Source organism: Spermophilus citellus, assembly GCF_964194105.1.
Source record: "Spermophilus citellus genome assembly, chromosome: 2".
Taxonomy (NCBI): Eukaryota; Metazoa; Chordata; class Mammalia; order Rodentia; family Sciuridae; genus Spermophilus; species Spermophilus citellus.
The window spans coordinates 242,767,539-242,794,372 of record NC_138183.1 but is presented as its reverse complement, the minus strand read 5'-3'; the positions used below and the strand labels follow the sequence as shown (position 1 = coordinate 242,794,372).

At 49.9% G+C, this 26,834-nt stretch overlaps 1 protein-coding gene across 4 annotated transcripts; it reads left to right on the top strand.

Annotated features, from left to right (window-relative positions):
- Window positions 1-595: 595 nt before the first annotated feature.
- On the top strand, window positions 596-26,834 carry SLC43A1 (solute carrier family 43 member 1). 4 transcript variants are annotated; one of them, XM_081282598.1, is made up of 15 exons: window positions 597-2,395; window positions 2,804-2,958; window positions 12,517-12,697; window positions 12,810-12,865; window positions 12,982-13,058; window positions 15,376-15,468; window positions 17,344-17,477; window positions 18,873-19,051; window positions 20,441-20,611; window positions 20,697-20,732; window positions 20,945-21,083; window positions 22,689-22,830; window positions 23,063-23,136; window positions 25,007-25,130; window positions 26,122-26,834. In XM_081282598.1, the coding sequence occupies exons 2-15, from the start codon at window positions 2,805-2,807 to the stop codon at window positions 26,266-26,268; spliced, it is 1,707 nt and encodes a 568-aa protein (XP_081138724.1). In that variant the 5' UTR covers window positions 597-2,395; window position 2,804; the 3' UTR covers window positions 26,269-26,834. The 4 variants fall into 4 exon arrangements, with proteins under 4 accessions (XP_081138726.1, XP_081138724.1, XP_081138725.1 ...); XM_081282599.1 differs by having other exon boundaries at window positions 598-1,468; XM_081282600.1 differs by lacking the exon at window positions 2,804-2,958 and having other exon boundaries at window positions 596-1,468.

Sequence of the window (26,834 nt, the reverse complement as noted above, 5' to 3'; positions counted from 1 at the left end):
TTCTAGGTCATCTTGTGCCGAGCTACGAAATTTAACCTTGACCTGAAGTTCTGGTAGCCAGTTTATTTATTTATTTATTTATTTTTATTTATTTATTTTTGGTGGCACTGGGGACTAAACCCAGGGTCTCACACATGCTAGACAAATGCTTTACCACTGACCTACACTGCTTGCTCCCGTGTTGCATTTTTAGAAGTGGAATCATCAAAGCCTGACTAGGGCTTTTGCCAGGGAGAACATCCCGTGCCTTTTCTACTGCTCAGCTTTTGCTTCTGTCATTTCCCCGCCTAGAGGATTGGAAAGAGCAGTGCTTAGAGCCTGACAGATCTGACCATGCGTCCTGCCTCCAACTACCACCTGGCAGCCTCCAGTATTCTCCCTGAGTGAAGTTATGATGTCTGAATGTGTATTCTTCTTCTTCTTCTGTTGAAAGTCTCCAGCATATGGTCACCACTTGGCAATGCTCTTCTCTTGGCTTGGTGGCTCAGCTGCTCAGGGGTCTTGTCTTGTCTGAGGCTTTTCTTGGAACTTTCTGTGTAATTGCTCATCCTGTCAAAGAGCTTTACAAGCATCACTAAGTCTTCTGAAATAATAACAACAACAACAGCGGCAGCAACAATTAACATTTATTATTCTTACTATGCTAAGTGCTATACCCAGCTTTTTGCCAGCATCACAATCCCGAATCCCTTCTGGCAGATAGGTAAATTCTATTGTCATCTGAATTTTCAGAGGAGATAACTAAAAGCTCAGAGAGGTTAAGTAAGTTGCCCAAGATACCCCAGGCTAGTCAGTTTCAAAGTCAAGATTCCGACCTGGACAGAAGGAAATCCAAAGAAACCTGTGTCATTCTGCCTCTTGGAAAACTCTACTTCCAACTGCACAGTTCAAAACCCCACCCAAGCCTGCTTAATATCCCAGTGGGTCGGCTCCAGCAGAGTCGTCATTCTTTGTTTTGACCAAAGATGCAGAAGGCGTGCCAGATGTTAGCCCGGGAGGACAAGGGAGGAGGTGGGGGTCGAGGGTGTAAATTCAGGAGCTGGGGTGTGTGCGGGGAGCTTATCTGGGGACCGATAGGCGAGTCACGTGCATGTGAAACTCGACCTAGGGGGAGGGGAAGGGAAGGGAGCTCCCGCCCCTACCTCGGGGCGCAGCTCCGGACGCGTGTAAACACAACTATCAATTCGGTAGATCACTTCGTTTCTACCCTGCTTCCTGGATCCGTGGCGCCCGGCAGGTTCCAAGCTCCGTGACTTCTCCCAAGAGAGCGGAGGAGTCGAGACCACTGGGCTGTCGGGCTGCAATTTCAAGGCCCCCGGGTCCAAAGAGCAGAGAAGACCTCAGCGTGCGCGCAGATCAGGGCTGGGCCCGCCGGTCCCAGGACACCCGGAGTGTGGACGTGCTGCCAAGGGTCTGAGCTCCAGGGGGCGTTCGCAGCTGCAGAAGGCGCGTTTGCCCGCGACCCGAGGTGAGCCGCGTGTGAGAATCAGTGTCTTCAGCTGCAAGTCCGCTGAGAGCCACCCGGGCCGGTTCCGATAGACTCCCTGACTTCTCAAGAAAAGCCAGTTACCTGAGCTCTTGAGCCCTGCGGCCCATTATCCCCTCTCCAAGCGCGCCCCTCCCTCCTCTTTACCCTGGCCCAGTGGACTCTGGTGTTCCTCTCGGCCCCCCTTGCTGCTCTGTTTGGCGCGACACTTGTCAGGAGAGACCTCCGGGAGCCCCTGAATCGAAAGCCCCCATTTCACAGAAAAGGGTACTGTGGCTCTCCCGCCCCCCGGGAGAAGTGACTCGTGCTTCCCACCCCTTGATCTTGGGCTTTCTATTTTGCCCTCCCCAGTTCCTCACCTCTCCGCCTTCCTCGGTCTTACCCCATTCGTCTTGTCGCTCCCGCCCCCGCGCTGCCGGCCCCAGGTCTCCTCCCGCGATGGCTGTAGCGGCCGTGGCCGGGGCGAGTTCCGATTCCTTTCTCCCACCTCTGGTAAACACATTCGCCCGCCCGCCAACCCATCCGCTGCCACTGCCCTTATAAAGTCAGCCACCACCGGACTTCCTGCCTAAGCCTGAGCCCCCTTCCCTGGCTGGGGAGAGCTGGCGGGCTCCTAGGCGCGCGACTTAAATCGGGTCGCCTTGGGAGTGAGTGAGGGGCGCGTGGGGACGCCACATTGCCAGCCCTGGGTCTCCCTCCACGTGGCAGCTGTTGGATTGGCCCATGAGACTGTAGGGACACGGATCGCCTGGTGCAGCAAGCAGAGGACTTATTCTCGCCTGGCGTCAGAGGAGAGGAGTGGACTGAGAGGGGCAACAGGAAAGAGGGGGTCTTTGGTTAGCCTCAGACTTCCCTTTCCTGCTCCTGCCTGCTTCTGGGGGGTCTTTCCTGGGGCAAGAGGCCAAAGAGGTCAGACATGGGCTAGGGGAGGCTTCAGGGCGCGCTTTGTATCTTACTGAATTTTGGAGACTTGGGGAAGTTCTGGTTTGGCCTCCAAGAGCTGGCTCTGCGCGCCATGGCCTGGGTGGGAGAGCCCGGCAGCACGCCAAGAAGCTTCTGTGCGCAGACAGGACCTTCCTTGTTTTTGATAGTGGCCCGGCGGGAACCCAGCGCCGCGTGCGTTCCTGGCACTGCCAGAGCGCCGAGCCAGCTTGGTAGAACTGGCTAGGAAGCTCTGGGTTCTATGGGCCTTCCATGAAGGTTCCATCGCGGGGTGGCACAAGGGATCTCAGGAGCTACCATGATGCAGTACCCTTCCCAGGGGCCGTTGGGAGGTCCTTCGCTCAGCGTTCTCTTTCTCTGCAATCTCTCGGCCAGAATGGCCCCCACGTTGCAACAGGCGTACCGCAGGCGCTGGTGGATGGCCTGCACCGCTGTGCTGGAGAACCTCTTCTTCTCTGCGGTGCTCCTGGGCTGGGCCTCCTTGCTGATCATACTCAAGAACGAGGGCTTCTATTCCAGCTTATGCCCAGGTATGCTGGGGTCGTCTGGGGCAGGGACCGCAGAGGGAGGAGGTGGAAGCTGAAAAAGACTGTAGGTAAGGTAGAGAGAGAACAGGACTGCTCAAAAGGGGAGCCCTAGGCTGGGGATTGGATAGCCTCACTTCTTGACCTCTTAAAACTTCATCAGGAAATGGGTGACATTCTACATGCTCCACTTGGAATATATCAACCAACTGAATGCTGGGTGTCTGGCTGGGCATCCAGATCCTGGGATTCTTAGGCAGAGTCCTAAGTTTCTGACAGCCTCCAGTCTAGAAGAGGATGTAGTCTCTCTGAAATGTCTCACCTAAAAGGTGAGGGATTTCTTTGTGTCTGTTGAGCCAGGGTGCTGGGGATGGAGCTCAGAGCCTGGAGCTCAATACCAATAAGCTACATCCCCAGTCTTTTCACTTTTTTTTTTTTTTTTTTTTTTTTTAATATGTGTGTGTGGTAGTGGGGACTGAACCCAGGGTGGGGGATTGGGGCCTACCACTGAACTACACTTCCAGCCCTTTTAAAAAAAAATAAAATTTTGAGACAGGGTCTCACTAAATTGCTAGGCTGGCTTACAACTTGCAATACTAGCCTTTCCTGTAGCTGGGAGTTACAGACATGTGCCACTGAGCTGTGCTCCCAAGGGATTTCTTGAGGTCTGCTGTTGTAAAGCTAAAAAAGAGAAAGGAATCCCTTAGGTGGCAAATGCTTGTAATTCCAGCCAACTGGGAGGCTGAGGCAGGAGGATCACAAGTTCAAGGCCTGCATCTGCAATTTATCAGGGCCTGTCACAAAAAAAGGCCTGAGGATACAGTTTAGTAGTAGAGCATCCCCAGGAATGGGGACAGGGGGGTCAGGAGAAAGCCACACAGAGTGAAATATGAATGTGAAGGGCCTGGATTCTTCTCTTTGCAGGACCTTGGAGTCCCCAGGTTTTCAAATCTTCCATTTGCATGAAGTCCATAGTCCTGTATTTCCTCTACAATGGGTATTGTGGAGGGTCTCTGTTTTCCTCCAATCATCTTGACCTTGTAGGAATGGCCCTGAATGCTGAAGTGAGAATTCTAAATGTCCCAGGATTAGTAGCTGCAGCCCTGGGCTGTCTGCAGCTGTACAGGGGAAAGGAGTTTCCCTTCTGATGTCAGGGACTTGATGGGTTTCTCACTTCTCTGGGAGGAAAGTGCTTAGCTGACAAGCTCAGCTAAGGAGCCAGGTGGAAGTGGGGTTTGATTCTTTTCCTCCCTCCTTACCCGTTCCTCAACCTCCCTGTTCTAGAGTAAACTTGGAAGGAAGGCCAATTTGGATTTGATTCTCAGCTTCCACCATGTATACCAGCTGAGTGACATCAGTGAGTTCCTTAGACCTTGAGCTTGGGTTACTTGGTCTGCAGAATGGCAACAATAATTTCTTTCCCAATAAGAGTATCTGTCTCATTGTTGAGAGACTCAGCAATGCTTGGTAAATGTTTCTGGCTTCTCCTGTCTCCTCAACTCAACATGTCTCACAGAGCATGCTGTGGCTGTGGAAGAAAACCAGCTCCCGTGGGTGGGGGTCGGGAGGTCTTGATCTCTGCTCTGAGCAGCAGCTGCCCCACCCTGGGGGCTGTCTCATCTCTGCCAGGGTTATCTGTAAGGAGCAGGCACATGCCTATGCCTCCTGGCCTCAGTTCTGTGGGTTGGAGGCTGTAGAGCTGAGCTGGCCTAGGAAGGCAGGTGGGTTGTTGAAGAGGAGGCCTAAGAGGAAGTGATAGGCATTCAGAGTGGTCAAGAGGATCAAATCGTAGGTCACTAGGGGACTCATATGACACCCAAGTCCCCTCTTGAGTTTTCCCTGGAGACTGGAGAAGACCTGCCCTTGGCTACCCAATGGCTCCGATGCCCACCCCTGTTCCTGCCTTTTCCACCTGGAGCTGGTGGCGTTTTCTAAATCAGCTTCCCTGAAGATTAATTTATGTCACACATTTTGATGCGGCTTGACAAGTTTGTACACCCCAGTAACCATCACCACAGTCGATATTTAAAACATTTCTGGGGCTGGGGATGTACCTCAGAGTGCTTGTGCTTGCCAGCGTGCTCAAGGCCCTGGGTTTCATCTTGAAAAAGAAAGAAAGAAAAGCTATTTCTACCACCTCAAAACCTCTTGCTTCCCTTTTAAGGGTCCATCTGTCCACCTGTGTCTTTAAAAAAATATGTAAAACAACTTTAGCAAGACAAAATTTACATATCTTACAAATCACTCAGAGTTGTACAGTCATCATCTCCATCAATTTTAGAACATTTTCTTTCCTCCCAAATGTAACCCTCTACCCATTTAGTAGCACCCACTCTCCCCACTCTTCCTTCTACCCCAAGCACTAGGCAACTGCTCCTCTACTCTTTATTTTCTGTTCTTTCCTTCCTTAATCCATCCATTCTTTCCTCCCTTCCTTCCTCCCTTTCTCTTCTTTCTTTCCCAGGATTGAACCCAGGGGCCTTACCACTGAGCCATCTCCCAGCCTTTTTATTTTTTATTTAGAGACAGGGTCTCACCAAGTTGCTTAGGATTTCACTAAGTTGCTCAGGCTGGCTTTGAACCCCCGATCCTTCTGCCTCAGCCTCCTGAGCTGCTGGGATTATAGGCATACGCTCGCACGGCTAACTTGAACATTTTGAAGAGCCTTCTGACTATTTTCTTAAGTGGCTACACCATTTTACATTCCCACCAGCAGTTTATGAGGGTTCCAGTTTCTTCACACACTCGACAATATTTGTGATTGTTCATTTTTTTTATTATAGATATTCTTTTTAAAAAATATTTATTTTTTTAGTTGTAGTCAGACACAATACCTTTATTTCATTTATTTATTTTTATGTGGTGCTGAGGATCGAACCCAGGGCCTTGCATGTGCTAGGCGAGTGCTCTACCGCTAAGTCACAACCCCAGCCCCTTATTATAGATATTCTAATAGCTATAAAGTAGTATAATTTTTTGGTTTTGATTTGCATTTTCCTAATGGCTAATGATGTTGAACATCTTTTCATGTGCTTATTGGCTATTGGTATATCTTTGGAGAAATGTCTATTAAAAGCCTTTGCCCATTTTTAAATTGAATTATCTTTTTATTATTGCTAATTAATAATTAGTTATTTTTAGTGTTGGGGATGGAACCCAGGGCCCTGCACATGCTAATCATGGAATTCAGGGCCTTGCACATGCATATCATATGCGTTACCCCTGAATTCCATCACGAGCCCTTGTAAGAACTCTTTATATTCTAGATAAAAGTCCTTTTTCAGATATATGATTTGCAAAAGTTTTTTTCCACTATGGATTCTTTTTATCTTCTTGAAGGTATCTTTTAGTGCATGATAATTTTGAATTTGACAAAGTCCAATTATCTACTTTTTTCTTTTTTTATTCTGTGTCATGAATATGAAAGCATTGGTTAATCTAAGGTCACAAAGATTTACCTCTGTGTTTGGTTTTATAGTTTCAGCTCTTACACTTAGATTTTTGATCCATTTTGAGTTAATTTTTGCATATGGCAGGAGGTATCCACCTGGTATTTTGAGTTGCTCAAAAGTGGGTATGTATCTAATTTGGCTGTTTGGGATCACTAGAGGTGACCAAAATGAACCCTTCTTTTTCTCAGAAACTTTTTGTCCATTCTTGGAAAGCAGAGTACAACAAGCCTCTTTCCCCCACTTCTCTCCCATTCCAGGGACTCTGGCCTAAACTCCCTTGGCTGTCGGGCTGATCAGAGATGCTGTTCCTTGTTCTGTCTCAGTCATGTTGCAGATCAAAAGTGTCAACTTTCTGCTGCTTAGAGCTTCATACATTGTGGGTCTCTGCCTCCTTCTACAGTGTCCCAGGAATCTAGTATCAGACCAGGAAACTATCCCCATAGAGGCAGGAAAGGTCTCTTCCAACTCAACTTTGTGCTGGTTGCCTGATTTGAGCCAGTTACTCCATGTGTTAAAGAGGACCAATAATCCCCACCTGGTGGGGCTTCTATGAAAATGATTGAGAGCAAGCAGCCAAAATTTAGGCTTCCGGTAAGGGTTGTGAATATGTTCTAGACCCACCTTCATTCTTCATTTGCTGTGTGCCTTAGGCAAGTCATTTATTCTTCCTGGATCTCATTTCTTTCCAAGTCTGTTAATGAGGGTACAGTTGTCACCTTCCCACCACAGAACAATGATGTGAGAATTAAAGGATGTTGTTTAATACATATGTAAAGGAGCTCATTATTGATGATTTCATTTGTGTAGGTTTTGGAGTTCTCTGGCCATACCCTCTGTCTTCTTTCTTTCTTGATGGATATTCACCTAAAGGGATGTCACAGCTAGTGCGGGCTCTGTTACCCAGAATATAGGCAGTGGCAGCTCCGTTTATCACGCATCCTTATATATCCAGCATAAGTGCCAAAGTGATAAAACAATCAGCAAGTGCTTGGAAGCCTGAGGCAGGAGGATTGCAAGTTCAAGCAAAACTCTGTCTTAAAAAGTAAAAAACTTAGCAAGACTCTGTCTTAAAAAGTAAAAAGGACTGAGAATGTAGCTTAGTGGTAAAGCACCCCTGGGTTCAGTCCCTAGTACAAAAAACAAAACAAAACAAAACAAAACAAAAACCCAGCTATCACTAAAATTGATTAAGTCTTTACTGTTTGTGAGTTAGATTTTTAGTCTTCACCATAAAGCTGTGATACAAGTATTATAACCTCATTTTATAAAAGAGGAAACCTGAAGTTCAGAGATGCTAAGTAACTTGCCTAAGGTCACCTAGCTATATTTTTTTTTGGGGGGGTAGTACTAGGGATTGAACTCAGGGGCACTCAACCACTGAGCCACATCCCCAGCCCTATTTTGTCTTTTTTTTTTTTTTTTTAAAGAGAGAGGAAAGGGGGGAGAGAGAGAGAGAGAGAGAATTTTTATTTATTTATTTTAGTTCTCGGCGGACACAACATCTTTGTTGGTATGTGGTGCTGAGGATCGAACCCAGGCCGCACCGGGCCGCACGCATGCCAGGCGAGCGCGCTACCGCTTGAGCCACATCCCCAGCCCCCTATTTTGTCTTTTATTTAGAGACAGGGTCTCACTGAGTTGCTTAGTGCCTCGCTGTTGCTAAGGCTGGCTTTGAAATTGCGATCCTCCTGTCTCTGCCTCCCGAGCCACTGGGATTACAGGCATGCATCAAGGCACACAGCTCACCTAGCTATTTTATAAAGAGCAGACTTAGGATTCAACTTCAGTTTTGACCCCAGAACCTTTCTGCTGGGCCTCATAGGAATAGCATAGATATCCCTGATCTTATGTTTCTCCTGGGAGAGACCAGCCATAGACACGACCGGCTAGAGCTCTGACCTAAGATGTTTTGGTGAATGTTACTGTGCCGAGTGCCAAAAGTGAAGCATCAGGAGGTTAGGAAGGGAACATGATGAGTGGAACAAAGAAGATGAGATCATTTTGTGAGTGTGTTTGTGCCTATGTGGCAGTCTTCAGAGCCAGCCTTTTGGGTCCTTGAGACCACTGTCCCCGTTTCACAGATGGGATAATGAGAAAGTGCCAGCAGCATAGCTAGTAAAACCAGAATTCAACAGGTGAAAGCTTAGCCATAATCCCATTTTCCAGTGTTTCTCAGACCTGATCATTTTCCGTCTACCTTCAAGATTTTACCATACCTGGGTGCCACAAGTACTAGTATTTCAAGTGCAAATTTGCTTGAAATCTCGAGTTTGATATTGTTATACATATTATGCATATTCGTCTAATAACATATATGTAGCATATAAAACATGTTATATGTAAAATATAATGTATAATATAAAATATATCATTATAGCATACATTATAAGATACTATATAGCAGTATATAATAATATAACATACCATTACATAATGGTATAGTCATATATAATTAATTAGTATATATTATATGAAATAATATATATTATGTGTCTTTATATATATACATTGTGTTCACATGTGTTTGTGTGTGTTTTACTAGGGATTGAACCCAGGGGCATTTTACCACTGAGCCTCACCCCCAGCCCTTTTAAATTTGTATTTTGAGACTGGGTCTCACTAAGTAGCTCAGACTGTTCTCGAGTTTTTGATTCTCCTGCCTTGGCCTCCTGAGACACTGGGATTTCAGGTGTGTACCACTGCACCTGACCATATATATATTTTTTAATATATTCACATATACATACAGATGCCTGTTTCCATTATACATTTAAATAACCAATAACTGTGAAACCTCTGAAACCATTCCATGTACCACACAAACCCATTTGAGTGCCACCTGCACTGCACACCACGCACTGGGAAACCCTGTTTCCCTGACTTCTGAGCCCAACTCTTATCACTGACTCACTGAATACATTCTCCCTGTTCCATCCCAGGCCTCACTTTACCTCTCTATGAAAGTCAGAAGTTGATGCAAAGACTTCTGTTGTAACTGCCTTAGATACAGGTCGAAGAGTTCTTTGCATCTTGGTTGAGAAGCCTTACTTTGACCAACCACTCAGTGATCAGGCCTCAGGAACTACTAGTTCATATCAGTCAAACTCACAAGAGACTGATGATAAACCAGAGGAAGTGATGTATTAATTGACCTTGAGTCATTAGCAGTCCACTGTGGTGGATTCTCTATCACTGGGGAAGCACATGTCCTCGTCAGCACTATCTGGTACTTGGGAAAAGTACCAAGCTGGCCAGTGCAAGACATCAAGGACCTATGGTGGGATGGAAAAGTGTTGGCTTTGGAGATCCTCTTGAATTTGAACTCTCCTGTTAGGAACTGGGTGACTGGCCTGGGGTTGTAGCTCAGTGGTAGAGCGCTTGCCTGGCACGTTTGAGGCACTGAGCTGGATCCTCTGCACTGCATAAAAATAAGTAAATAAAGGCATTGTGTCCATCTACAACTAAGAGAAATATTTTTTAAAAGAAGCTGGGTGACCAAGTGGTTTTGCTCTTGAGAGCCTCCTCATCTCTAATGGGGACCATTAGATTCACTTTTGAGGGCTGTTGGAAGGCTTAAATGAGATTCTGTATGGAAAACTGAGGTACAAAGGGGTGTTCATTGAAAGTCAGTGGGATTGCTTATGAGGGAAATTGTCATTTGATTTGAAGAACTTAGGGGCAGGGTCAACCTCCAGTTCCAGGACTGCAAATTCCAGTGCTAGGTCAGGTCAGGCAGATGTGATAACTGAGTACAACAGGGCAGGTGTATGATTGTATATATCTGGAAACTGAGAGAGATGAGGACTTGTGTGACTTTGAGAAGGCCAACCCTGGCCAAAAGGGGAGACCTCCATCCAGCTCTGGGAATGGCCAGGTCTCCTGACTATTTTTTGTTTGTTTGTTTTGAGATGGGGATGGCCTCAAACTTTTGGGCTCAAGCAGTTCTCCTACCTCAGCCTCCTGAGTACATACCATCATACCTGACTGATCTTCCAACTTTTTTAAAAAATATTTTTTAGTTGTAAATGGACCTTTATTTTGTTTATTTTTATGTGGTGCTGAGGATCGAACCCAGTGCCTCACACGTGCTAGGCAAGTGCTCTACCACTGAGCTGCAACTCCAGCCCCTCCAACTTTTTTAAAAATCAGAAATCTGGATATTTATGTGCTAACTCCTGTGTGTGTGTGTGTGTGTGTGTGTGTGTGTGTGTGTACTGAGGATTGAACCCAGGGAACACTTCACCACTGAAGTACAATACCTAGTCCTTTTAAAATTTTGAGACAGTCTCACTAAATTGCTGAGGCTGGCCTCAAACAGGTGATCTTCCTACATCAGCCTTCCCAGATGCTGGGATTATAGGTGTGCTTAGCCCTTTCTCTTTTCTTTTTATTCTGAGACAGGGTCTTATTAAGTTCCCCAGGGTGGCCTTGAATTTGCTATCCTTCTGCCTCAGTCTCCTGAGTTGCTGGGATTATAGGTGAGTGCCATCATCCGGGCTACTAATCCTGATTTTAAACTGGCACCCCATTACAATTTATAACATTATAAGGGTCAACACTGCCAGCCAAGCTTGGATGGGGTTCAATGCTGGTCATCTCATTGCAGACCCTGGTCTAAATTATCTTTCCATTTCTTCTTGCTTTTTGCACTGTCTCGACACAGTGTTGACATATGGTCAATGTCCAGTAAGTGGGTGGGGAAATGAACAGTGATCATAAAGACCACCAAATTACAGGGCTAGCACGAACCCAAAAGCTGTGTGGTCTAACCCCCCCTAACCGCTTCCTCCAGGTGCCTTGGTACTCTCTCCAGCCTCCTGACAGCTGGAGACAGTGGGGGAGGTCCCCATCACCCAAGACAGTTCCTTCCATGGGTGGCCAGTGCTCAGTCTGACAGTTCTTTATGTTGGTTCTTATGTTTACACACAAATCCAATTACCCTTTGCTGCCTGAAGTCAGGGGTCACTGCTGTCCCCTCCCCAGCATGCAGGTACCATCACAATCCTCTTGGTTCTCTTCCAACACCTGAGACTCTTTAAATCAACATCCATTTTTTCCCTACCATCTAACATAGGCCCCTTGAAAACTAACAGCTGCCTGTCTTACTGTGGGATCCCAGCACCTGGAGGCTGTGTTCCTCTCCCCCTTCCTCAGCCATTTCTGGAGTGCCTTCCTGGAGGCAGGCACTGTGCAGGGTTCTCTATTCCCTGAGACATCCTGAGGAGCCTGTGGCTTAGGCATTCCCTGCTCCTGTTTATAGCAGGGGCCTGAGGCTCAGAGGCAGTTGCTTGTCCAAAGTTGTCACAAAGTTGCTTCTGCAGCTAGTAAGGCTGTTAATGGAGACCCCCAGCGGTCTGCCTCCAGGGTGCGTCCTGAGTTTACCCTTGGCAGTGCTGCCTAGTAACAAATTGGAGGTGGTGGGGCAGCCCCCTCATTGACTCAGTGAAAACTGAGTTCAGTGATAATCATTCTCTATCCCCCACATTGGCCTTTCTCATGGTCTTGTCACAACCCCAAGTTGGCAGTTTACCTTGAGGACAGGTTCTCCAGGTGAACTTTTAGAGTCACAGAGGGCAGTGCCTCAGTTTCATCGTCTGGAGGATGGGAAGACTTGTTTGATCGACAGAAGGGTTGTTGAGAGTTAATATAGGAACAGTTTAGAACGGGACCTGGAACATAAAGTGCTCAGCCAATACTGGCTTTATCAGAATGTCATTTATCTAAGTTTTAAGTGACTTGTTATCACGTGCATTAGAGTGCCTCTCAACAGCTTTGCCACTTGACTGGGGAGCATTTCCCTTGGAGGCCCGCAGCCCCAGAAGCTTGCACATTGAGTGAGGTCATATGTGGTAAATACTTGGACGTCCATTATCTCATCTGAGCTAGCGGAGGCCCTAGGTTGAGTATGTATTGGCTGTCCTGGGATCAGATACTAATTGTGGCCATTTATGGAGCCCCCAGCCCCCAAAAGAGTAAACATGACTCCAGGCCACCCCCCGGGAACACCTAGGTTGGTTTGATCAGGCCTGGGACTTGAAGGCAGGACTCTGGTTCAGGCTGCTCTCAGCAGCTTCTGCTTTTCTGTACTGAATGCTCCCTTCCCCCTCCTCAGCTGAGAACATCACCACCAACACTACCCAGGACCAGCAACACCAGTGGCCCAGCTGTGACCAGCAGGAAGAGATGCTCAATCTTGGCTTTACTATTGGCTCTTTCCTGCTCAGTGCCACCACCCTGCCACTGGGGATCCTCATGGACCGCTTTGGCCCCCGGCCCCTCCGGCTGGTTGGCAGGTAAGGTGGCTGGGCTGTGGGAGCTAGAGGTCTAGGAAGATACTGCAGCCCCGGGTGGGGTGGGGCAGGGGAGGCTCACAGGTCAGACCTGCCCTTCCCTGTGTCCCCACAGTGCTTGCTTCGCTGCATCCTGCACCCTCATGGCCTTGGCCTCTCGGGACACAGAAGGTGAGCTGCCTGACCTCTTGTGTTTCCACAAGAAGAGAATGGGTGGAATGAAGGGGGATGTCCTGGCCTCCCACAGCTCCCCAAATGCCCTCACCTGCCCCTCTCCCCCTTCCCAGTCCTGTCTCCATTGATATTCCTGGCGCTGTCTCTGAATGGGTTTGGTGGCATCTGCCTCACATTCACTTCACTCACTGTGAGTATAACAGGCCACCCGGGTGCAGAGTGGGGTTAGCAATGGGTGGGGCACTGGTGGGGGAGGGGCTCAGAGGGTGTCAATCAGGTGCATGTGTGTGAAATTATGCAGGTGGCAGCTATGGGTGGGTGTGGTCAGTGTGTGTTCACCTAGCCCGTGAATGTCGGATGAGCTCCATTCTAGGCACAAACACGGTCTGGGTCTGCAGCACAAACAGGATCAACCATGTCCTCACCTTCTAGGAGTTTCCATTTTAGATCTAGGAGGAACAGAAAACCCAATAAGCAAGCAAACTCATAAATTATGTCAGTAGTCACAAGTGCTAGGAAGAAAATTAAACTGGATAATGTGATAGGGAGGGGAGAGGGAGCAGCTGGAGATGGTGTGTGTGTGTGTGTGTGTGTGTGTGTGTGTTGCTGTCCATGTGGAAGGGCAGGAGTGGGAGTGGGTAAATATATCTATGAGGTTGAATATGAAATTGCCAACATTTGTTCGTGCTTGATCTATAAAACTGACTTTTTCACAACTTCACCGATTACTTATGTGTGTGAGTTGTTATGTGTGTTTATCAAAGTGTGTACATTTGTAGAGGTGAGTAATATAAGGAAGGGACACGTGGAGGTAAGTGGCCTGGGCCGCCTTCGCCTTTGGTTTAGGGTTGTTTATCTCTGATGCGGACCAACTGGGAGTTTTGGGCAGAATTTCTCCTCACCCCAGCAGCCGCCTATAATTCCAGCTGGGGACATTTCACAACTCTCAAGGAAACGGATCCCTTCCTACCCACAGCCCCTTCCCGCTGTGCAACTTGGCTTTTGTCCCCAAATCCCTCTCCCTTCTCCGGGGGCGGGCCTGCGGCTTGACCTCCCCGCACCCTGCCCAGGCCAGCCAAAGGGGCTCCGCCCGCGGCCCGCCGGCGGCTCCTCGCATCTTCGCGGTCCGGTAATCTCCAGCCAATGGCAGTGGCCGGCGCCGGCCCCGCCCTCACCCCGCCTCCCACCGGTGTTGCCCCCTGCCGGCGGGTCAGCTCCAGCCCAGCGCCCAGGGCTGCAGCGGGTTGCTGTTGGCGCCGGCTGCTTCCTATCCGCTCCCAGCCTGCGGTTAGCAGGGCTGGCCTTGTCCTCCTCCTGGTGCTGAGCTGACACGGCCCTTGAGGAGCCGGGGTCCTGACCCTGGCCTCCTTCCCTGATGTCGTTGGCAGTGTGCCTGGCAGAGAAAGAGGGTGCCCAGGGAAACCTTTGCCCAAGTGGGGGATAACTTTGCTCCACTCCCTTTATGGAGTCACTGGGGGGGGGGGGGGGAGGACAGCCCAATTCTCTGTGTTTAAATATTTTCCTTCTCAGAGCTATTTGAAGTCCATTTACAGAGCCACGCGCCATTTCCCCCTCTGTGGAGGAGGGGTTAGGCTGTGCATGGCATGTAAAGTCCTACTCATCTATGGGATGTGGTGACTTGGGGAGGGTGATAGGGCCAAAGGGAGATGTAAGCAAAGGACTTTGCCCTCTCTTCCCCTGAGGGCCTGGGTCAGGCCAGGAAATACAATCAATCCCTTCCTGGTTGGAGTTCTGCATCTGCTTTGCCCGCCAGAGCCACCTGTCCTGTGATCATCAGGCTTGTTCCTGTCCCCTCCCAGTCTCTGTCTCACCCCCATGACCCTTTCAGTGATTCCTCCTAGTTCAGTAGGTTGGGGTTTTGGGTGCCATCAAGAAGTTTAAGGGCACCATCTTATTTATAGAGTCAGCCCTGAGCACAGCCTTCAGGCTGGATTCCAGCAGGGGAGAAAGTCTTTAATACGCTTTGTGAACCCGAGGGCACTTCTTTCCCTCTTGGCTTCAGTTTTCTCATCTGTGAAATGAATTGAACCTTATCAGTGTTTCTTAACACCGGTTCAATGCGGGTATTTAGAGGTGTAACACAATCAAGGGGTTTCATAAACAACCAACTTGGGCAACCCCGGATTAAATGGAATTAAAAGAAGTCTCTCTAGGAGGTGCTTCTGGGAATCTTTAGGTGCTGATGTGCATTGTAGGTGTGCCAGAGGGGGTCAGAGTACAGCTTCCTATATTGATTTTGCCTTGGAACCTCCCCTCCCCACAGTACTGGGGATCAACCGAGCACTCTGGGCATACTAGGCAAGCGCTCTACCACTGAGTTACATCCCCAACCAAGGGCTTTTCCGTTGTATCTCTTGGTGACATTGTTGCTGGAGCCTATGTTTAAAAAATGCCCCCATGGAGCCTCCAAGATTTCTTGGGGGACTCTGGGCAAGGGGAGCCCTAGGTGATGTCAGGCTATTCACGGTACCATTCTTCTCCCCCAGCTGCCCAACATGTTTGGGAACCTGCGCTCCACTTTCATGGCCCTCATGATTGGCTCCTATGTCTCTTCTGCCATCACTTTTGGAGGAATTAAGGTATGGAAGTTCTTGAGGGACCAGTAAAGTCACCTGTCTTTTTACCTTGATGCTAGAACTGGGTGTGGCTGGGTGAGTGGTGGCTATTGTGTCCAATGGCCCTGTTCCTGCCCATCATAGGTCATTTCCCACCATTGTGCAGAAAAGCACTGAAGCATCCTGGGAAGGGCCCTGGCCCTATTGCTGACCCAAAGGTCAGACATCTCCAGTCTCCTCTTTCCTTCACCAATGTCCCAGCAGACCTTTCTTTTCTCTCCTGGACCCAGCAAACTTCCTCAGCCTCTGATCTTTTCTTTGTCTAATCTGCAGTCACATGACTTCCTGACTGATATTAGAAAACCATTGCACAGACTCACAAGTCAAGGGCTCGACTCTCTGGCTTCGCTCAGCCTTTTGAGTCATACCTCCATACTGGGGAGGCTGAGTGAGTTGGTCCAAGGTCACAAAGTGAGTCTATGCCAGGTAGATCATGGACAGGTCAGCCTGGTGACTTGGGAGCCTAGACGCCTGAACTTGGGGCAGGCTGGGGGTCTCAGTTTCTTCCTCTATTAGACTCTGTCAAAGGCTTCTTTTATTTTTTTATTTTTGCAGTCCTAAGGCCTGAACCTAGGGCAGCTCTCAAAGTGCTGTTTTTGCCTGGGCTGGGATATGTTCCTTAAACTCTATGTTGGGTAGTTAATTTTTTAAAAAATTTTTATTGTTGGTTGTTCAAAACATTACAATGCTCTTGACATATCATATTTCATACATTTGATTCCAGTGGGTTATGAACTCCCATTTTTACCCCGTATACAGATTGCAGAATCACATCGGTTACACATCCACTGTTTTACATATTGCCATACTAGTGTCTGATGTGTTCTGCTGCCTTTCCTATCCTCTACTATCCCCCTCCCCTCCCCTCCCATCTTTTCTCTCTACCCCATCTACTGTAATTCATTTCTCCCCCTTGTTTTTTTTTTGCCTTTCCCCTCACTTCCTCGGGTAGTTAATTTTTGATTTAAAAGGCACTTCTGCTCACCCTCTCATAGGAGTTGGAGAGTGTGTGAATGGGCCAGCTGTTACTCCCACACATTTGGGAGTGTGGCCCTTTTAAGCTCAGTCCTGTCCCCAGGAAGGAAAGCACCTTAAGGTCCAAAGCCAAGGAGTGGCAGAGGTTTCTCCCAGGAGGCAACTGGAGCTCTGAGCAGGAGCCTGCAGTCATCCCAGGTGGAGAGTGTCAGGGAGGACACGAGGAACCACAGCATCTTGGTGCACAGGGAATTCACCCGCTAGAGGGGATGTCTCATTGAACCCGGTCAGTGCAGAACCGAGTTGTCCTGGGGTTAGGAGGCCTTATGAGGGCAGAGGACTTTCGATCCCCATCCTCTTGATGCAATTGGAAGCACCTGTTAAAGGTGAGATAAGGTTTTTCAGATTGGGTTTGCCTTTCCCCCAGGGAATGTGCCAGAAAGGGACAGAATAAACACAGTTGAGTCTGGTAAACCCAGACCTTTAATTTTCCTTTGTACAGAATATGAAATGACTTTTTTTTTGTGTGTGTGAAAATAAACATTTTGTGGAACCACAGACAAAATATGTGCCTTTTTAAGACCATAATTGAGATTTCCAAGACATTCGGAGTGAGTGGCCAACAACTTCAGCACTTTGTGGAGACTACTCCACACTTCTTGAGAGGGGCTTGGGTGAATGAGGAAGAAGATTGGTAGGTTTGGGGATCTGACTCTTAATTTCTGGCTTTATTTTTTTCAATTGTAAATTGGGCACGAGGAATGGGGAAGAGGAGATCTTTAAGGCATCTGAGAGCTGGGTTTGACCTCTGTGGGGCCTGGGGCCAAGCAGCCTCCTCCATGGGCTGTCCTGCTCCTCCCACAGCTGATCTACGATGCTGGGGTGCCCTTTGTGGTCATCATGTTCACCTGGTCTGTCCTGGCCTGCCTTATCTTTCTGAATTGTGCCCTCAACTGGCCCATGGAAGCCTTTCCTGCTCCTGAGGAAGGTGCTTACAAGTGAGTGGCTGGAGGGGTGGGGGTTTGGAGTGGGAAGGGGACTCCCCCTTGCACCACTGAAGGGGAGGCCAGGGCCCTGAGGTATGACACAATCAGCTTTGGAGAGAGGCCTACATTTGGAGCCCCGCTTTGCAAATGCCTTCATTTCTCCGAGCTCTGCTTTCTCATCTGTACAGTGAGAAATTCTACCCATTCACAGGTGTTTTGAAATAATAGAGCTGGCCCATAATGGGTGGTCAAAATATGGTGACTATTGAGCCCAGTGGTGTATGCCTGTAATCCCAGTGACTTGGAAGGCTGAGATAGGAAGACTGCAAGTTCAAGGCCAGCCTCAGCAACTTAGTGACAACCTGTCTCAAGAAAGAAAGAAAAGTAGGGATGTAGCTCAATGGTAAAGTTCCCTTGGATTCAAACCCAGAAGCAAACCAAACTAAAATCAAAACACAACACACACAGACACTCAAAACAACAACAACAAAAACCCATAGAGAATATTATTGTTATTATCCTTTCTGTGTTTGGAGATCAGAAATCTGGTATACCAGCAATAGCACCAGATATTTTTTGGACCCAAAAGGGAAGATGTAGAGGAATCAAGCAGACCACCTGCTGTGGGGCAGCTGGAATTCCAGCTCTTCCCAGCTTCATTTCGACTCAGCAGTGGCAGAGGGTGGTGCCCCACAACCAGCCACATAGGGTGGCAGTCATGTAGCTGACATTTATGGAGTACCTACTCTGTGCTGGCACTGTACTTAGCTCCCATATCATTCTCTAATACCTGTGTGTCTCTGTTAGATACTTCATTAATAACAAAATGCAAGCCGGGCACAGTGGCACATGCCTGTAATCCCAGGGGCTTGGGAGGATCGAGAATTCAAAGCCAGCCTCAGCAAAAGTGAGGCACTAAGCAACTCAGTGAGACTCTGTCTTTAAATAAAATACAAAATAGGGCTAGGGATGTGGCTCAGTGGTTGAGTGCCCCCGAGGTCAATCTCCAGTATCCTCCCACCCTGCAAAAAACCCCGACAACAACAAAAATAACAAGATGCAAAGAACAAAATGATTTTCTGAAGGTCATCCCATTGAAAAGGGGGTAAGTTGAGGGCAGGCGATCTCAGAGTTTGAATTCTCCATGCTGCCTCTTCTGTAGGAGCAAGTGAAAATGATTCATTTGCCGTTTGTTTGTTGATCTGTGCCTGTGCTGGTCTGTGCCTATGTTGGTCTCTGGGCCAGGCTCTGAGCAACAGAGATGAGCCCTCCATTAGGGAGCTCATTAGTGGGTCTGTCAATGCTAGGGATACTCGACACTCTTGGGACAGACTGGGATGGCACCCTGGAGTTGAGGGTGGCCTCTGTGTGGCTGGTTTTCTTATGCTCTGGCCTGGTTGCCTGCAGGAAGAAGAACAATCTCGCTGGATTGAACCTGGACCACAAGCTCACGGGTGACCGCTTCTACACCCATGTGACCAACGTGGGTCAGCGGCTGAGCCAGAAGGCTCCCAGCCTGGATGAGGGGGCTGACGCGTTTCTCTCATTCCAGGACGCCCGTGACACCTCAGAAGACCTTCCTGAGAGTAAGTGTCTGGTCTAGGTGCCAGCACTGGGGACTGGGAGGGTGCATTCTTACACCAGTGAACATCAGTCTCTTTCCACTTCTATTCTCACACTACCCTGGGATGCAGGAGGAGCACACTTCCCACTCACAGATGGGGAAGCCAAACTTCAAACAATTCTGGTAATTTCAGATTCGGGGATACCCTGCTTGGTACCCCAGGGGAGGAAGGGAGGAGCAGTCTCTTGGTCTGTCCAGCAATTGGTTCACTCAGGGTCCCCTGCAATCTCTGAGCCTGTTGTGACAGGGCAGTGGAGCTTTCAAAAGATGCAGCCCTCCTACTCCTGACTGTCCAGCGCCCCCTGCTGTCTGCAGGAGGAGCTGCATCCACCTGCTTGGGTCACTTCTCAAGTCGTTGACTTGGGGATATAGCTCAGTTGGTAGAGTGCTTGCCTCGCATGCACAAGGTCCTGGGTTCAATCCCCAGCACCACACCGAAAAAAAAAAGAAGGCGTATATCTTTTGGTGAGAGAGGATGGGGTTTGAGTCCTGCTTCCCATGCGTGGGCTATGTAACTTGGGTGGATTACTTGTGCTTGATCTCACCTTCTTCACTTCTCAAACTAGCACTAATAGAACCCACTCAGCTGGGCACGGTGGTGCTTGCTTGTAATCCCAACCCTGTGGGAGGCTGAGGCAGGAGGATTGCAAGTTCTAGGCCAGCCTCAGCAACTTAGTGAGGCCCTATGCAACTTAGTGAGAACCTGTCTCAAAATAAAAAATAAAAAGGGCTGGAGCTGGTGTTGTGACTCAGTAGTAGAGTGCTCTGGCTTCAATCCTGGTACCAAAACCAAAACAAAAGCACCCATCTAAATAGGCAAGTTAGTTGTAAGGGTTGGATTACATCATGGACATGGGACCTCTTTGTAAAGTGCAAAATTGGTATGTTCAGGAGAGTGGTTATTCCTACTGCCCATCCCCATGGGACAAGTGGTCAAGAGCAGGAGCCTGAGTCAGGCCAACCTGCTGTTTCTGGTCCTGTGAGCTCAGGCAGGATCTGTCTGAACTATAGTTTCCTCATCTGTAAAATGTGGTAAAGAGCTGGGCATGGTGGCAGGCAGTTGTAATCCCAGCTACACCAGAGGCTGAGACAGGAGGATCCCTTGAATTTAGAAGTTCAAGACCAGCCTGGATAACATTGTGAGACCCTGTAGAGGAGGTTATTGTAAGATTTGGTTCAATGGAATAGCTCATAGTAAGTGTTTCAGTTATTATTACCACACAAAACACCGGTGCTGTAGAGATAGTTACTGAGCGGTCCTTCTCCAGAATCACATAGTTAGTGTCCCAGCCCCCATTAGGCCTGCATGAGCTGGGACAAACAGAGAGAAACTAAAGTTCTGGGGGCCTAGGGGCACCCCCTACTGTCTCTCCACAGTCTGTCCCCTTCCGCAAGAGCCTCTGCTCCCCCATTTTCCTGTGGAGCCTCGTCACCATGGGCATGACCCAGCTCCGAGTTATATTCTACATGGCCATCATGAACAAGATGCTGGAGTACCTCATGACCGGTGGCCAGGAGCATGGTGAGGCACTGCTGAAGCCCGGGGTTGGGGCATAGGAGGGTCACCCTGGCTGAGCTGGCTCACTGTGTCTCTCCCCTACCCACAGTGACGGATGAGCTGAGACAAAATGTGCAAGAGACAGGTAGGGAGATGAAAGCAGGGCCCAGGCCCGGGCCCACCCTGCCGTCGCCTGTTTCCCAGGCGCTGGGATTCCTCTGGGTCTGGGCCTACCCTGGTAACCCTTGGGATCCAAGAACCTGGGTCAGAGGGAGGCTGTTTGTCTGCTGGAAGTGGGTGGCAGTACCCACGGGGCCACTAGCATCCTGACCCCACTTCCCTTCCTGTCCTGTCCAGTTGGGTTCTACTCCTCCATCTTTGGGGCCATGCAGCTGCTGTGCCTTCTCACCTGCCCCCTCATTGGCTACCTCATGGACTGGCGGATCAAGGATTGCGTGGACTCCCCAAATGAGCGCACTGCTCTCGGAGATGCCAGGTGACCTGCCCAAGGATGGAGACAGCAAGTGGTCAGACAGTGCTCTTCACTTTCTGCATTCTTGCACATACAGTGTCTCGTTTCATTCTCCTCAGAGTCCTGGGAGGGTAGGAGTACTTCTCCACTTTTACAGATGAGGAAATGGAGGCTAGAGGGGGCGTGGCTTGCTTGCTCATAAGAATAGCTTAACAGTGAGGACTAACTCTGTGTGAGGCACCTTGTGTGATCTGTTGAGTCCTGCAGCAGCTCTCTGAGGTGGGTATATTATTGTCCTTGTTTGCAGATGAGGAAGCTGAAACACAGGGTCACATGGTTAAATAACTTACTCAAGACCCCATGGCAAGCTCCAGAAACTATGTCATAAAAGGCCGTACTCCAAAGTGTTCTTAACCCACGAAGTCCCGAGTTTTTGTTTCGTGAATGTCTCAATGAAATTGATACAGGTGCATTAAAATAGAGTAGAAGTAATAATCTAGAGCTTATATATCCTTTATAGATATACATAACCTCATATATATGTGTGTGTGTGTGTGTATACACACACACATGTATTACATAATGACCTCAAATACTGTAGTCATTTACCTATTTTCTCAAAAGAACAGAACTCTAAAAACACAATATCTATTTCAAAAGTTTCCATAAGTGGTATATTTATTGTCCCACACCTGGGACCATGGGGCTTACTGAGTTAAAGCTAGGGGGAGATGGAATTGGTGTATGAGATTTATTGCTGCGCAACTAGCTACCCCATCTTTAAACAACAAACACCATCTCATACAGTTTCTGGGAATTGGGAATTTGGGGATGACAGCTGATTCTGACCCAGGGCCTCTCATGAGGCTGTGGTCCAGCCTCGGGCCAGGGCCACAGTCATCTGAGGACTGCCTGGGCCTGCAGAGCTGCTTCCAAGCTCAGCCGGGTGGCTGTAGGTAGGAGGGTCAGTGCCTCCCCACGAGGGACCATTGGGTCTTGAACCCACTGTGTCTGCAGCCGGTCTTCTGACTGCTTTTGGTTTTTTGTGTCAATACAAATAGTCCCCATTTGTCCTGAGAGGATGGGAGAGAGACACCAGGAGAGAAGCCATCTAAGGAACAATCCAGGGGCTTCTCTCTCTACCAGCAGTGCCCCAACCTTCCTCCCTGACCGTGTGCTCCTGATGGCCAGGGTCCATTAGCTGGCCTATTTGTCCAGGATAGATGGGCAGCGTGCCCTCACCCCAGCCTACTGACCTTCTGGTCAGTCAGAGGCCCAGCTGTCTAGACCGGTGGGAGAGCCGTTGTGAAACTCCCTTTTCTCTACCATTCTTCTCAGTCTTGATTCTAAAATTTCAGTGTGCATCAGAAATGCTCCGGGCATTTGTCCTGCAGACTCCTGGGCTTCACTCCTGAGGCTCTGAGACCTGGGGTCAGGCCTGTATTCTAGGAAGATATCCCCCGCCCCAATCTGATGCTTGAGTGGTTGGTTGGGGGAACCACACTTTGAGAGAACGGTTTTCCTGCCTTTTCTTCTGCCCCAACAATCAGGGGCAGGGGGCAGGGGGCAGGGCCTGGTTGAGAACCAGGGAGGTCCAGGTGGGGTCCAGTGATGGCTTTTTCTCCTCAGGGATGGGGTCACCACCAAGTCCACCAAACCACGCTACCGCAAGATCCAGAAGCTCACTAATGCCATCAACGCCTTCACTCTGACCAACCTCCTCCTTGTGGGTTTTGGTATCACCTGCCTTATCAGCAACTTACACCTCCAGGTGCCAATTCCCTCTGTCCCCTCCCTCTGCCTCCCACAATCCTCCCAAGGGACGATCCACCAGGGCCTGCCTTCGGGAGGCATGGCTCTGGCCCCTGCTCGGGGTCTGTTTCCCGGGTTCCCAGGTGTTCTTAGTAGATTGGTAGCAGGTGGGGTGGGAGTGTGTAGATGACTTGGTGAGGCCCCATGTCCCTGTGCACCCCGCCTTGACGCTGTCTCCCTTTTGGTTTCAGTTTTTGACTTTTGTCCTGCACACCATAGTTCGAGGATTCTACCACTCGGCCTGTGGGGGCCTGTACGCTGCCGTGTGAGTCATTTACGCTGAACGCCTTTCCCAGCTTTGTCCCCGTCACAGAGAAAACCAGGGTAGAGCCAGAAGGGCCCCTCGTGTCCCTTCAGTACCTCTCCTGCATGCTGACCTCTCAGAGTTGGGGGGCTTGGGGGGGCCATCTGGTGCACTCCTGAGCCCCTTTGATCATGGGGAGCCCACCTCCTCCACATCAGCCTCCCCCCCCCCCCAGGGAGACTCCCGTTGTTGGAAATCTTCCTTGGGGGAAGCTGGAATACGTGGTTTGATGACAGAGGCACCGGTCCCTGGGTCTGCTGTCAGAAATGGCCTCCACGTGGCCTCCCTCCCCCCCGCTGCCCTGTAGAACACCCCCCTTCCTTATGACTTTCCTTCTCCACCGGGAACAACCCCGTGTCCCTTTCTCTCCTAGTTTCCACTGCCAGGCACTGCTGAGTGCCTCCCCTGCGGGGGTCATGGAGTAATAAAGGACATTACAGTAGCGACGACAGAATCTTAACTGGTACCGGGGGCCTCGTCCACGGCCAGTCCAGGCCAGGAGGCTTGGCCATTGCTCCCTAGTGTGAGCCTCACGGCAGCATCTCGGCACCGAGCAGCCCGTCCGTGTCTTGAACTTATCTCTGTGTTTGTTCAAGCCAAGGGCTTACAGTCACCCTTGAGTCTTCTTCCTGCTCCACATTCGATCCATCGGCCTCCTGCCCACATTCCACCACCCCTTTGACTCCTTCCGACCGCCATTGCTGCGACCTTGGGCCAAGCCACTGTTGGCTCCAGCTTGGATCACTGCAATGGCCTCCAAATAGTCTCTTGAGGCTTGTCCTTCTTCAGTCCTTTTGTGTGTGTGTGTGTGTGTGTGTGTGTGTGTGTGTGTGTGGTACTAGGAATTGAACCCAGAGATGCTCTGTCACTGAACCATATTTTACTTTTCATTTCGAGGCAGGGACTCATTAAGTTGCTGAGGCTGGCCTCCAACTTGTGATCCTTCTGCCTCAGCCTTCCAGGTCATTGGGACTAGAGGTGTGCCCCACTGTGCCTGGCCTCCTCAAGTCTATTTTTACACCAGGGGCTAGAGTCCCCTGGTAGGATATAAATCTCTTCATGTCACTAGTCTCACTCGAGAGTAAAAGCCAAAGGTTTATTATGACCTAAAAATCCCTACAAGATCTGGCCCCCTCTCCTCATTCCCTCACTCTTATGCCTCAGAAGCCCCAGCATGTTACGCCCTCGGGGTCTTTGCACTCGCTGTTCCCTCTTGCTAGAACACTCTTCCTCCAGATGTCTGCCAGGCTCACAGTTCCACCTCCTCCTCTTCTTACCTAGTAGGCCTCATCTGCTGAGGCCTTCCCAGGCCAACCCCTCTACAGTTAAAGCCCCCCTGACCTCCCCACCCTCTTCTCTGCCTGACCTCTTTCCTCAGCACCTAGACCGTGCACTTGTTCACGGTCGGATGGCCACCTGCTCCATCAATGACAATGTCACCCTGTGAGGCAGGCATCTTTGCCCGCTTGGTACATAGCTTTATCCCCAGCACCTAGATCAGTGCCATTTGTGGAAAGAATAAAGTGAACAGCCGAGTGGGTTTCATGCTGTCCCTGTTATTCGAGGAACTGGGGAACAGAGAGGTTGAGCTCCTTATGATGATCACACAGATAGGAGCTGTCAGACCCGCAGGGCTCAGGGCCTAGGCATGCCCCCTCAAGGGCAGGGACCAAAGAGCACATGCAAGGCCAGTAGTCCTCTTCCTGGTGAGGTCCTCCCTGGCCACCATCTCTAGCTAAGTTCTGCTCTGCTTGCCAATAGAGCGAAGTCTGGGGCGGGGGCACAATGTGGGGCGGTTAACCCTGATTCCTGGCCATCTCTCTGTGGACAGGTTCCCATCCAACCACTTTGGGACGCTGACAGGCCTGCAGTCTCTCATCAGCGCCGTGTTCGCCCTCCTCCAGCAGCCGCTCTTCATGGTGGTGGTGGGACCCCTGCGAGGAGATCCCTTCTGGGTGAGAGCCCGGGTGGGCTCAGGGAAGAGGGAGAGGACCTCACTCGGCTTATCTCAGCTGGGAGGCAACCTCAGAGGCCTAATCTGGGGGTTCCCAAGCTGGTGCCCATCAGAACTCCTTGTGGAGTGTTAAGAACGCAGGTCCCAGCCTCCTGAACTGGCCTCTCTCAACCTGGCTCTGTTTTCAGTAAGCCCCCAGGTGAGTTGCACGGTGGGCCAGCCCTGATCCTCGAGCCCGTGTTTAGGAGCCCTGGTCCCTAAGTTCCTACCAGGGGTCTTCCCTGCAGCACGGATGGTATTCGATAGGCTTTCCCTTGCATTGAACTGACATCTGCCTCCCTGAAACCAATTTCTGTCCTGTGGGGCCTCCCACATCATAAATCGTCTTCCCCCAAGAACTGTGATGAAAGAACTGCTCCTGCTCCTGGAGAATTTGCTGTGTGCCAAGCACGCTGTGTACCTTTGGGCACTTGATCTTGGCCACAGTGGCCAAGAAGGAGGCACTTAGAGTGGAGGTGGCTGGCCCCGAGTCACACTGTTGTCTTGTGGAGTGGAATGTGAACTCATTCACTCTCTTGGGCCTTGCAAGTCATCTGTCCTGCAGTCTGTCCATCTCCGTTCCTTTGCCCAGGCCTGAGAGCCGCTGCTCCTCACCCCACATGGCACCCCATTGGCCAATATCTGCCAGCCCATGTCCCATTGCAAAGGCAGCCTGTCCCCCAAGAGAGTGCCCCATTGTGTGGCCCCCAGCCAGGCCCTGCCACTTACTAGACTCCAGGGTTTTCATCTCAGCCACTTGGCCAGGCTGCTGAGCATTAAATGAGATACTGGTGGAGCAGCGATTGCATGCACTGAGTGCTATTTCTCATTCTTCTTTAGGTCTTGGAGCAAAAATGGCTGCCTTCTCCTCTGCGTTGGTGGCTAGGGCAGGTCTCTGAGGATGGTGAGGTTTAATCAGCACATACTTGACTTTCTGTTTCCTTTCCCTAAAGGTGAACCTGGGTCTCTTGTTATTCTCACTTCTGGGATTCCTGCTACCTTGCTACCTCTTCTACTTCCGTGCCCGGCTCCAGAGGGAGTATGTCACCAATGAGCCAGGCCCACAGAAGATGCTCAGCATCTCCAAGGGGGCAGCATAGACGTCTGAGGCCGAGAAACTGGATGACCGGCAACCAAGGCTTGAATAACCAAAGGGAACACCTGGACGGCTCCCTACCTGTCACATGTGCATGGAGCCCGGAGCCATGCATTTAAAAGATACCAAGAGAAGGTCTATTTTTATAGGGACTTGCAAAAAGGGGTGGGGATAACCTTAAGACAATATTTCCCAAAGCAACCCTCCAGGGACTGAAGACGCCTCTGTGCTAGAGGAATTGGGCCTTCTTCCTTGGACAGAGGAGACCAAGGCGTGAGGCTGCCCTTTCTCCAGGCCTTTGTCTCAGGGGTCTTGAGGGTCCTGTCTTCTGGTGCCTCTGGAGGACTGTGGGGTCAGTGAGCAGGCTACCCCTGCGGCACCAGCTGCCAGGAGTGTGAGTTCCTGTGTGTGCTGTGACATACCTTCCCCCAGAGGAAAAGGGGCTCAAGGTACTGGCTGTGTCCTGTACAGGGTGCGGGGACAAGCCCCTTGCAGGACTGGAGGGCAGGTTCCCTCTCTGGTGCTGCTGCTCTCAGATCCGAGAGGAAATAAAAAGGGAGCGGGAGACTG

Coding starts and splice junctions, on each gene's coding strand:
- SLC43A1 (XM_081282597.1), top strand. CDS start 2,727: ATGATGCAGTACCCTTCCCAGGGGCCGTTGGGAGGTCCTTCGCTCAGC. Junction 12,698..12,809: donor CCCCTCCGGCTGGTTGGCAG/GTAAGGTGGCTG, acceptor GTGTCCCCACAG/TGCTTGCTTCGCTGCATCCT. Junction 13,059..15,375: donor TCACATTCACTTCACTCACT/GTGAGTATAACA, acceptor CTTCTCCCCCAG/CTGCCCAACATGTTTGGGAA.